We start from the raw sequence: 15,759 nt of genomic DNA, 5'->3' as shown, positions 1-15,759 counted from the left end.
TTATGGACATTTAGGACATTAGGCTAAAACTCCATGCAAATATTAGCTTCTGGTTACCGCTTCTAAGGGAAAGATTCAGCCTCACTGCAGGTCCCATCAGGGCACCTCTGGGGGGTGGAGGTGTCCATGTAGCACAGACATGGGCCTTTGGGATCCCAGATTAAGGTGTGGAGAGTCTCCTATTAGATGGGCCAACTTGGTCAGTATTGGCCTTGACTTTCTACCTCCCGAGTTCTGTGCAGCCTTGAGAACTAAAACTCAGGTACGCACATGTCCTCACAGCAAAAGTGGCTTCACTGGCTTCAGTCCTTTGCTTATCACAGATAAGTTCTGGTTTTCTACTTTCTACTATATTTTGGCCTAATAATTTTATGATTTATAAATAATTTATTACAAATGTATATGCATATGTGCACAAAGTTACAGAGACACAGATTGTGCCATAAGGTATAGAAGACATTTCTATGAGTCATGTTCACTGTACCAATGCAACAGTGTTGTCTTGGAGGACAGTGAAGTGGTTCCCTATTTGGTAGGAGCATTCTAGTAGAAGTTTGATAATTATTATACATATCATAAAAGCTATTCAGGTGATGCAAGAATCAGAGACCTGATCAGTCTATTCCAGACCCAAGGGACCATGACTGTAGAAAATACAAGGGAACACTTATAATGGAGAAGCCACTACACCAGCTTTCCCTGCATAGAGCAATGTGTGGTAAGGAGGCATTATAATGACAGAAAAGAAACACTGAGAATTTCATTCAACTGATGGTGACTTCAAACCAGCTGATTCCATAAGAGCAGCTATTTCCAAATTGTTGCCATGGCTTAGCCTAACACAGAAACTACACAGACAAATTCTTGCTGACTCCTAACTCACTCTCCTCTATTCTTATTATCACTGGTTTCAGTAAATCATGCATTGCAAAACAAAGGTTAATAAACTTGACTGCATACCGTCATGATAAAATGATCAAGTTGTTTAGACCAATTTCCTTTGATTTCATTCTTGAAGGACACAGTCCATATCTTATTCATCTTTATGTCCCCACTGCCATGCAAAATGACTGGCACATAGTAGGTCCTCAGTATATGTTTGCTCAGTGGAGCATGTTGTTCCTCAATTATAATCCTCTGATTCTTTTTCATCATTCTTCAGGTCAAGTGAATAAAACCTACCTTTCGACACTGTTCTTCTTTGAGGGTTGCAGGAGACTGTTTTTATACTTACAGATGAATCTATTCCAATCAGAATAACCAAGAACCAAGCAGAAGGACTACTGAGCTATACAGCTGGACAGTTTATACTTAGCATTACTGTGTGTATGTGTGTGTGTGTGTGTGTGTGTGTGTGTTGAGGATTGCATTTCAGTATTTTCAAATCTGACTGACATGCAAATGTTATAAACAAGATCATGTTGACTTGATTCCACACACTATAAATTTATAAGAAAAATTAGTAAGAATGGGTGGCTCTAAACTTCAATTCAGAAATATCACTTTGTTTCGGGGAGCTCATCGAGGAAGACCCAATTTTTAAAATAACCAAAATAATAAGAGTCTTACCTCAGGATGAGGAGTCGGTGGCAAAACCGAAGTCTCATTTTCAGTAACATTTCCAGTTGGCCCATTGTTCGGAGAACTGGGACCAGACCCCGGAGATCCGCTACTGACAGAGGATTCTGAAAAACATTGTGAAGTACAAATATATTCATGAAACGCATAAAAATAGAACTCTAGTTATTCTTTAAGGAGTATATAGCATTGAACACTGTTTTCACCTCCCAACTGAATGACAAGTTCCATTTCCGATAATAAAAAGAATGGTGAAGAATTTTGGGAATATTCCACCTAAGCTTGTAGCCTTATTCCCTTTCTCCCTCCCTTGTCAAAATCATTCAACATCGCCACTATCAACTTTACGCAGAGTACCCTCCTGAACGTTATATTTCTTGCCATCGCCTCTCATAGATTCCAGCCTGAATCCCTTTGGGATGCTGGACATTCTTAACCTCTCTTTACATGTGAAGTAAATTCCATGTATTCCAATATTACAAGTACTCTGCTTTCTGTTTATCACTAACATTAGAGTCACTCCCACTTCCCTCTGTACCCCAAAACCAGTCAGTTACTAGGCCAGTTCATTTTGTTCTTTACATCATCTCTCATCTATCTCTGACCACAATCATTTCGGTTTAAGCCCTCGACACTCCTTTTTCTCTCAGGGACTCTAGCAAAAGTCTCCTAATATTTCTGAGTTGCTACAGTGGTCTCTCAAAATTTTCCTCTACCAGGCATCTCCAGTTTATTGGCATCTCTGGGCCACACTGGAAGATGAAGAGCTATCTTGGACCACCTGTTAAATACACAGACACTAACAAAAACTGATGAGCAAAGATGCTGTGTTGGGCCACATTCAGAGCCCATGGGGCATGGGCTGGACACCCCTGCCACTGTTACCAGTAAGACAGATCTCAGTGGGACGGGTTTCACCACGTTCCTACCCATTGATGAATGCCTGAAACTATAAAAGAGTTTTGAAGTTTATTTGGAATCTAAAAAAATGTGACCCTGGGAGACTCAGATTCAGAGGAAGACCCCAACTGCACCCCAAGGAAGAAGACAGCCAGAGCTTCCAAAGACACAAACCACAAGCCAGAACCAGAGGAACTGGTCCTATTGGCTCCTTCCCAGGGCTGGTTTGAAATGGTTTGGTCAATGGCTGATGAAACTCTAAAGTCAGAGGGAGGGGGGCAAGTTCCAGAATGTACTTCTACAGCAACAGGAAAGTCTAAAAGTCCAAACCTCATCTGGGTGCAGACGTGCAGAAGTCCAATTCTCTAATGACCTTCAAGCTTCGTTTTAGGGCCCTCTGACAGTAGTGCTGCATTTTAAATAGTTCAGTTCACATTCCTCATTTCCTAAAGGAGGCTACAGTGATTTCCTGTTATCGCCCTTCTTGTACTCTGCGCTCAAATCCAGATCACCTACTCCATGTTAGGGGACACTTTCCCCCCTCATGATTTCTTATTCACCTTCTTCTCCACCTCTTTCATGGCAGGTCCAACCCCATCTCTAAGATCAAAGCCTGGCTCCTCACCACCCATCCCCCAAGGGAAAGAAGTTCCCAATGTGCAGGCAATATTTGCTCACCCTCCCTTGGAAAACCTCTGAATTTCAACTTTATGTTACAAAGATTGCTCCACCCAGAGGTTCCCTGCCAATGGAAAGAACGTGAGATGGATGACAAAACTCTGATCTTGCCTCTCCTTACTGTGGGTTTCATCAACTCTTGGGTATCATGACATTTTAAACACATCTTGCTCACCTTCTGTCTATATATCTTGCAAACATTTTGATTAACCTGCTTTTTTACCTTTGCCTCTTTTGTAGTTACTTTCTTTAAAAGAAAATGCACATTAAAAAAATTCTCCTAGGACCTTCTATTCCCCCCAGACTCCTAACTCTCATTTTTCCTGTATGACTAAGTGCTGATTTTTCATTGATGTCTCATTCCAATATCCTGTCTTTAAAAATGGCAACAAAAAAAACTATTGTCTTAAACATTGTCTTGTCATTTTAAAATTACATTATCTGTATTATCAAATGTGAGAGTCAGAAGGATTTCCTTAGGTAGAAATCACTGCAATAAGCCTTAGAATTCAAGGCAGCAAATACTGGGACACTTCCTACAACTTCCCACTGGGAAGGGTCTGCGAGGAGAGGTAGCAATTGATTTTCTGGGAACACTGAGAAAAATCTCAGAAAAGAAGAGACTGTAACTGGGGCTTTACTAAAAGTTCAGGAAATGGGGACGATGGAGAAGTGGAGGTTGGAGGAGGGGGCACCCTGGGCACAAGGAGTTGTCGAGGCTTAGAACTAAAAAATAACAAGGTCTTGGTGGGGAGAAGGGCCGAAAACTTGAATTTGAAAAAGAGGAAGATGGCAAGTGGTTCCCATGCCAGCTACCAGGAGCCAAGACATGGTTCCAGTGTGAAACAGCTGACTGTGGGCCTATGAACTGGAGAAGAGAAGAGAGACACAGAGATGAGAGCAGAAATGCAGTAGTAATTCAAGTGCTGTGATGCTACCATGTCTTTTGACTGGACTGCAAAAATATTTAGCATTAAGACCCCAACAGAGCTCACCCAAATGACACAAGAGCTAGCAGAGAAAGGACAAGAAGGACAGGTGAAGGAAGCTCTGTGTCCTGTGGTTCAGAGTCTCCAAACATATTTCGAATAAGTATAACAATCCAGTTAAAAATATCTGCCACAGCCTCACACGGCCCCGCTCACTGACCAGAAGTGTGTGTCCAATAAATGACAGGTGTCTCTTTGAACATACACTTATTTTCTCAGAAAAGAGGGTCATTACCTTACAAAATTAGGAAGAGAGAAACATGACATTTCAAAAGTAAAGAAACTTGAGTAAACTCTAGCAAATTGTAACCCTCTTAAGTGGGAATCAAGCATAACTCAGATAGGTATTAAGTTAAATTCCACTGTAATTTGTTAAGAAAGAAAATATGACTGTGGAGAAAAGTTATGATCAAGAAAAGAGATTAATTGGAAAATAGAAAAGGACATTGGGATAAATATAACCTTAGATGATAAGATTCTAAAGCAAAAAAAAAGCGATATACACAGATTTCTATTTACTTCAAGTTTTTCTATTATGAAAGAGCTTACTCTCTCCAATTAGAAAAATTACCTATATCTATTTATAGTAGATGACTGACATGCTCATTATTCTTTGTATTCATTAAAACAGATTCACTCCCCAACTCTCCACCCCCACCAAGGACCTCTATTATGAAAAAACTTTATTAACTCTTAATTTAGAATTCATTTGGCCTAAATTAGTGATTGTACTTGATATTATAAAGTAAATGTAAACTCTAGTACAATAATTTTTACTTATTTAATATTTTTATTCCTCAAGGAAAAATTTTCTCACTAACACTTTTCTTCGGATAAACATACTAATCTGTCAGGATTGATTGGGAGACTAAACTTTTCCCACCCTATATAATCTGTCAAACTAATATTTTCCATTAGTATTCTGTACTTCCACAATATATTAACCCCTAAACTAGACACCATCATTGCCAAAAGAGATATAGAAAACAAATATTTTTTTAATGTGCTAAGGATGAGATCTGGTCTTGGAGAAATAATATATCAACTGCCTACATTGCTATGAACACATTTTTCCTTGAGAATAGAAAAAAAAAATGGTTGTAGATTACCACTTTATTGATGCAAGCAAAGGAAATGACCAGTCACAAGTGTGTTACTCGAAGTAGGTACTCAATAAACAGTGGTCGGTATTATTGTTTTGGCTAGCCTTTTTGGGTCTTGTATCCCTAGGTCTTCTCTAATTTCAGACCAGGTACAACTGGGACTAGGGGGCTTTGTAAGACATCAGGTTGAATTTCCTAACCTGTTCACCCCACTACTAACTGGGCAGCTAAAAAAATAAGAACTCTTCCATTTGAGGCTAGTGAATATGACAGATTCTTTCCCTTCATAAAAGGCAATGTATCCCCCTCCTGCCGTAAGTCCCAGTTCACTAGTAAACACATAAAGTCATTTATGAGTTCTGTAAATTTGTTGAAAAGTCAAGGTTTGCTGCTCCATGCAGTTTAATTTTCCCAGATGTATTTTGTACCTGCGTGTCTGAGTGTGGGGGGAAGTGCTCCTCCCAGACCTCCCTCTGCTCATTTCTCATCACATTTCATTAAAAGTTCTATTCTCCTGGTTGGCATTCCCCAAACGGCCCGCCTGTTTCTGGAAAGATTAAGGTGAGCTTTGGCTTCCCTAGTCATGCCTAGACTGACACATATTTCTGTTTTTCCTTCATTTCCTGTTTAACACAGTTGGTGAATGCATGGCAAGGTTTACGGAACTACTCGTGAGTTTTCAATATAATCTTCTTTCAAGAAAGGTTCCTCCTCAAAATAACTTTTAATATGCAACAGGCATATGTATTCTAAACTAATTTTTTTCATTCCTACTACCAGCATTTTTTCATGTGTATCTGCCCAGTCCTCAATTACCTGTCACCTCAAACACTCGCTTCTTGAATGAAGTGACAACATTTCCATCCTTCCGCCTGAGTAAGGGGCTGCTTCTCCTCTCTGCCACTTTCTGTTTTAACCTGGACCGCACCTTCAAGTTGGGCTCAGAGGCTGGGGATTGAGACAAAGAAAATAGATAAAAATTAAAAATAGAGAGCCAGTTGCTCCTTTGTATAAAAAGTGGCTCACCCTTTACTTGGTCCCTTATCTCAAATGAAAACCCCAAGCATGTAAATAAGGCATCGACCGTGAATTAAACACACAAATATATTCCTTATTGTTATCAAATGTGTGAAATACTTTTATGCTTCTCTAAATGCTCAGTGACAAAAGGAGTTAAAAGATAGGTTTTCTACTTATTTTATCTAACGACATTGGATTGTTAGTGGGGTATTTAATCATTATGTGCTTGGGTCAGGGTAAGATTTATTATGCCCTCATCGTCAGTCCGCTTAATTTTCTCAAGGGTGAAACTCAATAGCCACAAAAGCAGTACCCTGATGTGATCTTAGAGACTCTGGCCTGACTTCTGGTAATAAGAAGACACCTTGGTAGCACGTAATTTATGTCCAATTCTGACTTCTGGAATGTTTCTTTGTCCAAAGTTTCTAACCAGAAATCCTGGGAAAATATACTCACCATAATAACACCAAACCAAGTAGAATCACTTTGGATAAAACTTTCTGTACACTGAGTATACAAGGAGCTACAAAGGAAGGGTGGCCAAGTCTTAGAGTAGAACAGTTAGGAGTTAGGTTATATGTTCCCAAATACAAATGCACCACACACACACACACACACACACACACACACACACACACAGCTAGCTAGCTATTTATTTGATTAAACTATTCTAAATAATGATGCTTTATAATCAGTCATTATTTATTAGGACTCTAAGTAATTATATTTAGAAGAATGGAAATATTGGATTAAGTTTCTGTGTAGTAGAAATCAGTGACCATGATGATGATAAAGATGATGATGGGAAGGATGTTTCTGAGGAGAGGAACATTTATATCATGATTCCTATTTTCTACTACTATTCTAAATACTTTGTCAGTATTAACTTGTTTAACCATAACAACTCCATATGGCATAGACTCCACTCATACCTTGATTATAATATATCAATGAAACACCAAAACACAGAGCGAGGGTAAGTAACTTGCCCAAGGTCACATAGGTAAAATGGGATGAAGCTGGGATCTGGAATAGGGTAGTCCACACCTATACTTATGTCTGAACACCATAAAAATCATAAAAATCCCCCCCCAGGAGTATTGCTAATCTTCTGTGTCAGATACAATGTTATAATTTAGGTAGAACTTTTGATTGGGGAAAATGCTTTCTTTGAAGGAATTTTATACTTTGTCAGACTACAGAAAGCATCACAAGTGGGACTTGAAGTTTTATTTATCTCTTTATTTACTTTGCTTTTAGACTTCAAACACCTCCCCTTCAGTTTCTGCCCCTGTTCTCGCCATCCTGCCTCTCCGCAGCCTCTCCTTGTACCGAGAATGCTTGCATTCTGGCTTTCATGGACTGGCTGGGTGAAACACAAACTTGAAGGGAATATTCAGTTTCAAAAAATTAAACAGGCTAATTTTTAATGTTCCAAGACTTATTTTATGTCTGAAAATATTTTAAAAAGTCAAAAGATGGGGTCTTGAAAATACAGTAGAAGTAGAAAATGGGGGAAGGACAGAAATTAGGATGCAGAACAGAAAGCTCAGGGACTGTGCCCCTGAGACGTGTCACTTACTGGGCTCCCACTTTGAAGCAAAAAAGGTAAACAGTTTGGGGGAAGGGCTAAAAGGAGTCCGACCCACTTTTTATTAGTGGAGAAGTTTGAATCAGAATTACTAGCATCCAATTCACTTAGGATTAAAGACAAGAAAAGGAAATGTATTAATTTAGATTTTTCCCTCTATATACATTTATCTTAAAATTCCCTGAATCACACCAATTTTGTCTCTGAAAAGCAATAATTGATAAATATATTTATCTAAAACCTAGAAAGAGAAGAATGAGGAATCCCTAACTATGTTAGCTCCTGCTATTGCCTTGTTTATAATCCTAGGACAAAGATCAGGCTTTCAGAGTTGGATTTGGGCATGACTTCATGATGAACCCCAATGGATTAAATGTTAGGGTTCATCATATAGACTGCCATAGATTGCCTGTCCAAAAGGAGTAAATCAATTGATTAATCTCTGCAAAGGGTGGCACAGAAAAGGCACTGTGCTTTCAGTGGGAACATGTGGAACTGAGTCCACACGACATCATTTCCCAGACATGGGGTTTTCTGTGAGATGCTAGTGCTTTCTGAGCCTGACCCTGCACTTGGAAAACATGAACACCTAACACCTTCTTTATGTCACAGGGCTCTAACCACCTGACTAGATACCTGAGAGTAACTGTGAAGATCTGGGTGAATGAAAAGGGAAAGGAAAGGTTTGTAGAATTTTTACTATTGCTCCTACTGCCCAGGAACAAAAGCCAGGACTGGGCTCCAACCCCCCAGTTCTCATTCCAGGCTTCCTCCCTCACCTAACCCAGTACAGAGGCTGGAGCAGTTTCCAAAATCAAGACAAAACTGTGCCAATAGCTTGGAAAAACAGCCTATGCCCCTGAAACATTCTACACAAAACCAAGGCTTCCACAAGCTTTTCAGGTTGGCAGACAGCATTCATTCCTACATTTGTCTGTTTAAGAATGGGCTGGACAGACAGACAGCTGTTAAAGTTCTTTCCATGGATCAACATAAAAGAAGTGAACACCAGATTAGGAATGAGAACTGGGTTCTCCTCTTGCATCTGTCAACCACTAAAATCAATAACCTTCAGTAATTCATAGTCTCAAGTGAGAAAGCCAGTTTATTCACACAAATTAGCTTGAGGGACACCTTTGCAGTACACATCAATAGATGTGCATTTAAATGTCTGCCCCATGCATTAGCTACTTGACCTTGGACAACTTACTTTGTATCTGCAAACCACAGTTTCCCATGTTAAAATTGGTTATAATTTTTCCCTACTTCTCCCAACAGGTTCTATTTTCTGTCAGTCTCTGAGCCCATGGAGGGAGAATTCTAGGAGTACAGTTCTATCACTCTCCTCCTGGTGGGATTTCATTTGGGCTCAAGCTGCTGCTAAGACTGCCTAGTGATCCAAGGATTAAGGAGGAGGGCGGGGTCCGGGCATCCTCTGAGCTCTCTGCTTCAGTGTCGCACCACTGACTACAGCTTTGTCTTCCTCCTTCACCCTCCAGAGGCCCTCTGGTCCATGGCTCAAGCACTCCAGGAACAAAATCCCTCTCCTTACTTCTTCAGCCCTGGAGAAGGGAATGGCTTCCTGCTGTTGCTATTTTCTGGGCCCCTCAACATCCTAAGCATCACAGAAGTCTATGACCCATACTATGTAGGTTCTGTTTCCTGCCAGGACTCTGATGAACACAGTCCCTACATATTTTGCAAAGTTATGATAGAATCTAATGATTCTAGTAGAAGATAAACTAGTGGTTCTCAACCTGGGAGAACAAATAACATGGAGGGACATTTGGCAATGTCTGGAGCTTTTTGTTATTTTTTTTTGGTTTGGTCTGGAGATATTTTCGATTGTCATACGTGGGGTTGCTCCTGGAATCTAGTGGACAGAGGGCCAGGAATCTTTCTAAACATCCTATAATGCCCAGGAGAGCCCTCACAACAAGGGACTCTATGGACCCAAATGCCCTTATTTTTAAGTATGAGAAACCATGGAGCAAGCCATCACTGAATGGCAGTTGTTAAGAACTGTCCCACACTGGGACGATCAAAGGAGGTGATGTCTGCCAGAAATTCTCAGAGGATGCAGAACAGAATAAGGACAGAAGGTGAAGATTATTGGAAATCAGGGAGTGATACAAGTAGCTTGAAAATATGGGATATCTCCATATATTTCACCCTCAGAAATTTATTTTAAAACATTTATAATACCACTGTTATTTCTAAAGAAAACAAAGTTAGCCAGCTTCTACTGGTTATAGAGACACACAGAAAGATGTACTTTCTCAGTGTGGAAGGATAATATGTGAAGCATTGTGATATTTTTTTCTATATCAATTGCGGACATAGCTTCTTAATGTGAGGAATTACTGTTAGTGTATAAAGTGCAGCGTAAATTGATTTCCTTAAAATATGCTATATATATAACTTTTCTAATTAAAGATCCATAGCCATTTGTTTTAGCAAAAACTTTTGCCTACATTTCAATACTGGTTTTGAGTCACAGGAGACATTAGAATATCAGTGGTGAGGGTGAAGGTTAGAATGATAGATGACCATCAGTTGGTCCTTGCAACACTTTCTACACTCACTGCTAACATTGCAGAAGCCCACACACCAAAGCTCAGTGTGATACATACCCAAGCAGCCAAATTAATGAGTGGTTGTGCTGACTCAGTTTGCAGTTAAAGTTAATTCCATCTTTTTTTAATGTTCTGGCCTCTCTACAGTCTGAAGATTTCCATTCCCGTGACGTACTAATGGAATGCAAATCCTCCAGGGCCCAGAAAGAGACCACTACGCTGCTTTTGTTTGAACACACATTTCATGCCCAGTTGCACTAATTGCATTTCTATTTTTACCCCATGCCCATCACTTTCTGTATCTCAATTAATCACAGAAACAGAAACTAGCTTTTCAGTGTGTGTGCCCATCTAAAAGCACTTGCATGCTGAGATGGAAACCTTGCATGAAAAATTAATTGTCATTATTTAAATAAAATAATCAATACTAATATAGAGGACAGAACTAAAAACTTTTTTCTCCTTTTACATAACAGAAAAAGTGAAGGAAAAAAACAGAAAACATGTGAAGAAGCCTCAAAAGCTCAATTTATTCCAAATTTTTCTTCCAGTACTGATCAGGCACCATGGCACAGAATTAATTAACTTAGACGTGCTAGGGTATGAGAATAACAGTAGCAAGTAAATAGTAAAGTATATAGCCAATTCCAAGGCACAGTAAGTGACAAGGCCCAGTCATTTCATGGACATTGGTACATGTGAGTGTATTTTCACACATGTGCACACACATACAGACATGGAAACTATCTTCTGTAGAAGCAAGGAGGCCTCTCACACAAACAGACCAGACTCAGATTTCAAACCTAACTTCATCATGTACTAACTGCAACCCTAGGGGAGCTGCTTGACCTCCATGAGTCATTTCATCATCTATTACAGAGCCGTGGCAACGCCTACCAAGCACCTGGTGGAAGATGAGAGCGGTTGAACGGAGCTGCCAGCTTCACTGGCTGTCAACAAATGAAGTCACTCAGTAGGTAGATGTTGGATAGATGAGTGTTTAATGCAGTCTGCATGTAAGATTAAAGGACTTATATTAAAACCAAACAACTAAAATACAAAGATAACAAGGTTAGAAGGCTACAAGTGGTCTACTCCCTCTGCCTGGTGCAATGCTACCTATAACAACATCCAAAGTGACAGCAGTTCTTTTCCAATTTTTTCTCAGATTATTTAAAAGATATTTTTGGTTCATTCATTGACTTTACATATTTCCCTCACTTTTTAAACTTTCCTGTTTATAATTTCTACACTGTTCAGTTCTATGTTGTAAATACATGACCATCGACTGAGAATGATTACTTATTTTGTTTATTTTGTCTCGGTTTTAATCCTAAATTATGAATATTTTTTACACCAGAACTTAGACAAAAATTAAATACCACCTATTGTGTTACGCAGAAGTTCTTCATTCTCACTGGATATGGCCATAAGGAGAAAAGGAATAACTCTCTATGAAGTCATGATTAATAACATTATTAATTAAGACCAGTGGTATCAATCAAGATTAAGAACTAGACTAATCTGTCTTTATATTAATGGATATTTGCAATATTCAACAATTCCACCTGCAGTGCTCCTTTAGCCCTATAATCATCAGCGAAGCTCACGCTGCCACCCCCAGCCTCAGATGCCTTGTCTGGCATTGTCTGTTCTTCTGGGCCATACTGGATTAGTGGCGTTTCTTCATCCAGCCTCTTTCTCTCCTGGACTTCCCCCGCTACTCCCATCCACGGGGCTACCTTATGAGCTGCCATTTTCTCACACTGCCACTCAGGACCAAGCACATAAAATCTATGCCCCATTCTCTCTCCAGTGAATGTCCTTCATAAAGTTTAGGTTTCCTGGTATAGTAGCTGTCCAAGTTGCTTCTCCCTTTTAGGCTAGCACTGCAGCAATCCATGTCAGGTGTATACTGTTCAATCATATGACTAACAATTATGAAAAGACACTCAGGGGAGAGAGTCAATTCTCTAATCAAATTTATCTAAAGATATAGGTTACTCTAATTTTCAAAGTTCATAACTGAACAAAGTTATGTATTTTCAAAATTAGCATTCAGAAGGATAAAATAAGTCTAACACAACTTATGCTCTTTCTTGGCTTAGATAATGTGACTCTGGCTGTTATAAGTAAGATTTTATACATTTTGATATTGAAGAACAAAATTAATTTCTTTGGGGATTATAGATTCTAGTAATATAAAGATTAAATTTCCTAGACAAATGATAGTATTATGCTTTTTGATTCAGAAATACTACTGTAGAGATCTATCCATTTGATTATTGAGAATATGCCAATTACATCCATTTGTTAAAAGAGTTATTCTTTTTCATAAAGCATACTGGTAAATGTTACTGACATTACTCAATTTATATTGTTCTTCTGAAGTGTTTACTTTATAATGACATTTATTGTTTGTTTCTGATTATGTAAGTTATACATGTTCAACATTTTTAGAAATGCAACACCTTATATATACATTATTAAAATGTTTCTTTTGTGTTTTGTATGTAAAAGTATTTGAAAATGAGAATAATTATATTTATGACTATGTCCTATCCATTGACTTAAGAATGTATTATTAGTGTTTTCCCACGTAATTATACATGCTTTAAAATGATTCCATTTATTGTCTTTCACTTAGAATTTCATTATGAATCTTCCCTGAGCAATTACATATTCTTTTAAAAATCCATTATGTGCATATACCACATATCATTATGCCGCATGTACATGTGAGGACACAGTAATGTATTTCAGCAAGTGACGATGTTAAACATTTAGCTCATCTACAATATTTTGCTTTGGAGGACAGCACAGCAACACCTATGACTGTGAATCTCTGTGTGTGTTTGTGAGCATTTCCTTCCATCAGTGTAAATGGGATTTTAATTCCTAGGTTCCTCACGGAGGAAAATGACAATCACCACCAAGTTCTTGTGATTGGGGAAAACTCCCAACGGGCATGCAGCACAGAGTACTGAGGGGTCCTGGGGAGCAGCTGGAGCAGCCTGAAGACTCAGTGTGACGTCCTGGGTCACAAGGCTGTGGTCTAGAGTGGGCAGTGGTGGTCTCTGGGTGGGCATTTTCCCTCGGTGTGCGGATGCCTCCTCTCAGGAGCCAGGGCAGGGGCTCCGAAGCCCAAAGGCCCGTGCCCATCACACCCTTTCCGCAATCTCAGAGCGGCCCTCTGTGCTGAATCCCGTAACCTCCCAGTGTGTCTGTCTCCAGACCACCTGCTGCTCCGGGCGGCTTGGTCAGGAGTCAGTAAAACGTTAGTGATTGAATGAATGAGTGCGTGTCTTACTACTCAATGCTTTTTTCTTGAATACCAGGACAAATGGAGGAGGAAATAATGATTTCCTTAGGATTTTTATTACACTTAAAGTACCAATTACTACTTTTAACAGAGAAGATACTTTAATCAAAACTATGATGCTGTACAGAAAGAAATTATAATGTGTGATGGACATTTCATCATTTCATTAAGATTGAAACTTTCTATGTGTTGGTTCCATTGTTTAATTTAATTCATTCAAGAGCTATTAAATGACAATATTGAGAACCAAGTTTGCAAGTTCCATGAAGACTGGGAATGTATGAGAATATGTCATATGACCATTGTTTATATGGCCCTTTTACAGGGACCAGTAGATAAAATGAACCCATTAGTTACACAGTCAATGAATGAATGAATGACCAAGAGAAAGGCAGTGTTAATGCTGAGCAGGGAACCTTTTTCTCCTACCTATTTGAGGTCTAGCAACAACGAGTAACACATCGACTGTGGTCAATGCCATGTGATGGTATAAGCAGAGTGCTGCGGCTGTAAGACAGAGATTCACTGGCCTTGAGGGGAGATCCCAGGGGTGCTGTGGGATTCTGTCCCACAGAGGTTGGAGGGAAGTGCAGTTCTATGTAGAAGGAACCACTGGTCCAGAGGAAGGGGCCGGCAAATTCAAGGGATTAAGATGAAATATGCTGGCAAGATAGGGAAGGGATTCTGAGTGGAAGTTAAGGCTTCAAAGATATATTGTGTAACAAGCAAAATTTAGCCCCACTATGCAATATTAACAGAGGTTTTTCAATCTGTATCTTCAAACTCCAAATTTCCTCTCTCTTCTAGCTTTCAAGTCAGCACACAAACATGCTCAGATCTTTCCCATTTAAATAAAAAAGCCCTCCCTGGGATACGTATTTTATTGGCCACTTCCTGCATTTATACTTTAACTCATAGTCAAGTTTTGTTTTGAATTTTTACACAGCCCTACACTGGCCACCACCACTTCCTAACCTCAGACCACTGCCATGGGGCACTAACCCACCCTGTCTCACTGCGTGGCCTTTACAACACATAGAGCACAGAGCAGCGAATGAAACAATTAATTTTCTGTCTATTCTTAGGAGTTGCCAACTACACATGCTCTTGATGGGTGTCAATAAACAGCTTCTGAATGAATAAATGCATGCTTGCATGTATCCATGCATGCAAGAAAACTTACAGCAAAAGGCTGGATTTCAAATGTTGAGAAGTGAACTGGCTGAACTTCAAATTCTCTAATTTCTAAGAATTTCTTGATGTTGAATGTATGGCAAGAGGTATAGCAGATGTGGAATGGATAAGGAATTTCATTTTTCTGGCAAGTATCAAAATTGCCATGTTTGGGAGTCAAGGAAATCCATATCCCATACAGTCTAGAATACATTTATATGTTAATTCCTTTATTTATTTTAATTTTTCAAATATAAAGTATATGCTTACCTAAGGAAAGATAAATTTGGAAGATCTACATTTTAAAAATGTAGCAAACTTGGGAATGATCACTTCAATAAAACAAACTAGATTAAAAGCAAATTTCATTTTTCTTCACTTGAGTCTCTAAAATGTGTTTTTTTGGCCTGAATCCTGTGGGATTATAATGCAGTGTTACTTCTGAGGTAATATTTTACAACTTAAATAATGTACTGCTTTTGGGGAAGTCTGAATTTATAGACATGTTTCTAGCTTTTTCAATAATTCTCTTTAGTTCTAAAATTCTATACTTCTAAATAAAAATTTAGAATTACTCAATTCTATACATCTTTTTAGTAATGAACTAATTGCTATCTATGCATGGAAAAATAGTACATCATGTATTTTACAGTTTTAGTTTACCTCCTACTGGATGTATCTTTTATGTACTCTTTGATGTGGAAATGCCATGAACGGTATGTGTGGGTGTTGATCTCTTTAACATACTTTCTACACAGACACTTCAGAGCTACACGGATAAACACAGGTGTGAACGGGTTCCACGCCCAGGTGAGGATCACCTTGGTGG

At 39.0% G+C, this 15,759-nt stretch overlaps 1 protein-coding gene across 6 annotated transcripts in view; it reads right to left on the bottom strand.

The window, feature by feature from the left end:
- The window catches only part of HDAC9 (histone deacetylase 9), an 841,506-nt gene that overhangs the window by 347,817 nt on the left and 477,930 nt on the right, over window positions 1-15,759 (bottom strand). For 3 of the 6 annotated variants that reach the window (XM_037163907.2, XM_053655072.1, XM_053655071.1), the window contains 2 exons: window positions 6,065-6,196; window positions 1,570-1,685 (listed from right to left, as the gene is read on the bottom strand). In XM_037163907.2, coding sequence (XP_037019802.2) covers window positions 1,570-1,685; window positions 6,065-6,196 — 248 coding nt within the window. The remainder of the gene's footprint in view (window positions 1-1,569; window positions 1,686-6,064; window positions 6,197-15,759) is intronic. The other 3 variants (XM_053655074.1, XM_053655073.1, XM_053655075.1) reach the window with 1 other exon arrangement.

This window comes from Artibeus jamaicensis, unplaced genomic scaffold (genome assembly GCF_021234435.1).
Source record: "Artibeus jamaicensis isolate MK-2021 breed Jamaican fruit bat unplaced genomic scaffold, CSHL_Jam_final contig_923, whole genome shotgun sequence".
In the NCBI taxonomy this organism is placed as follows: domain Eukaryota; kingdom Metazoa; phylum Chordata; class Mammalia; order Chiroptera; family Phyllostomidae; genus Artibeus; species Artibeus jamaicensis.
This window is presented reverse-complemented; position numbering and strand designations above follow the sequence as displayed.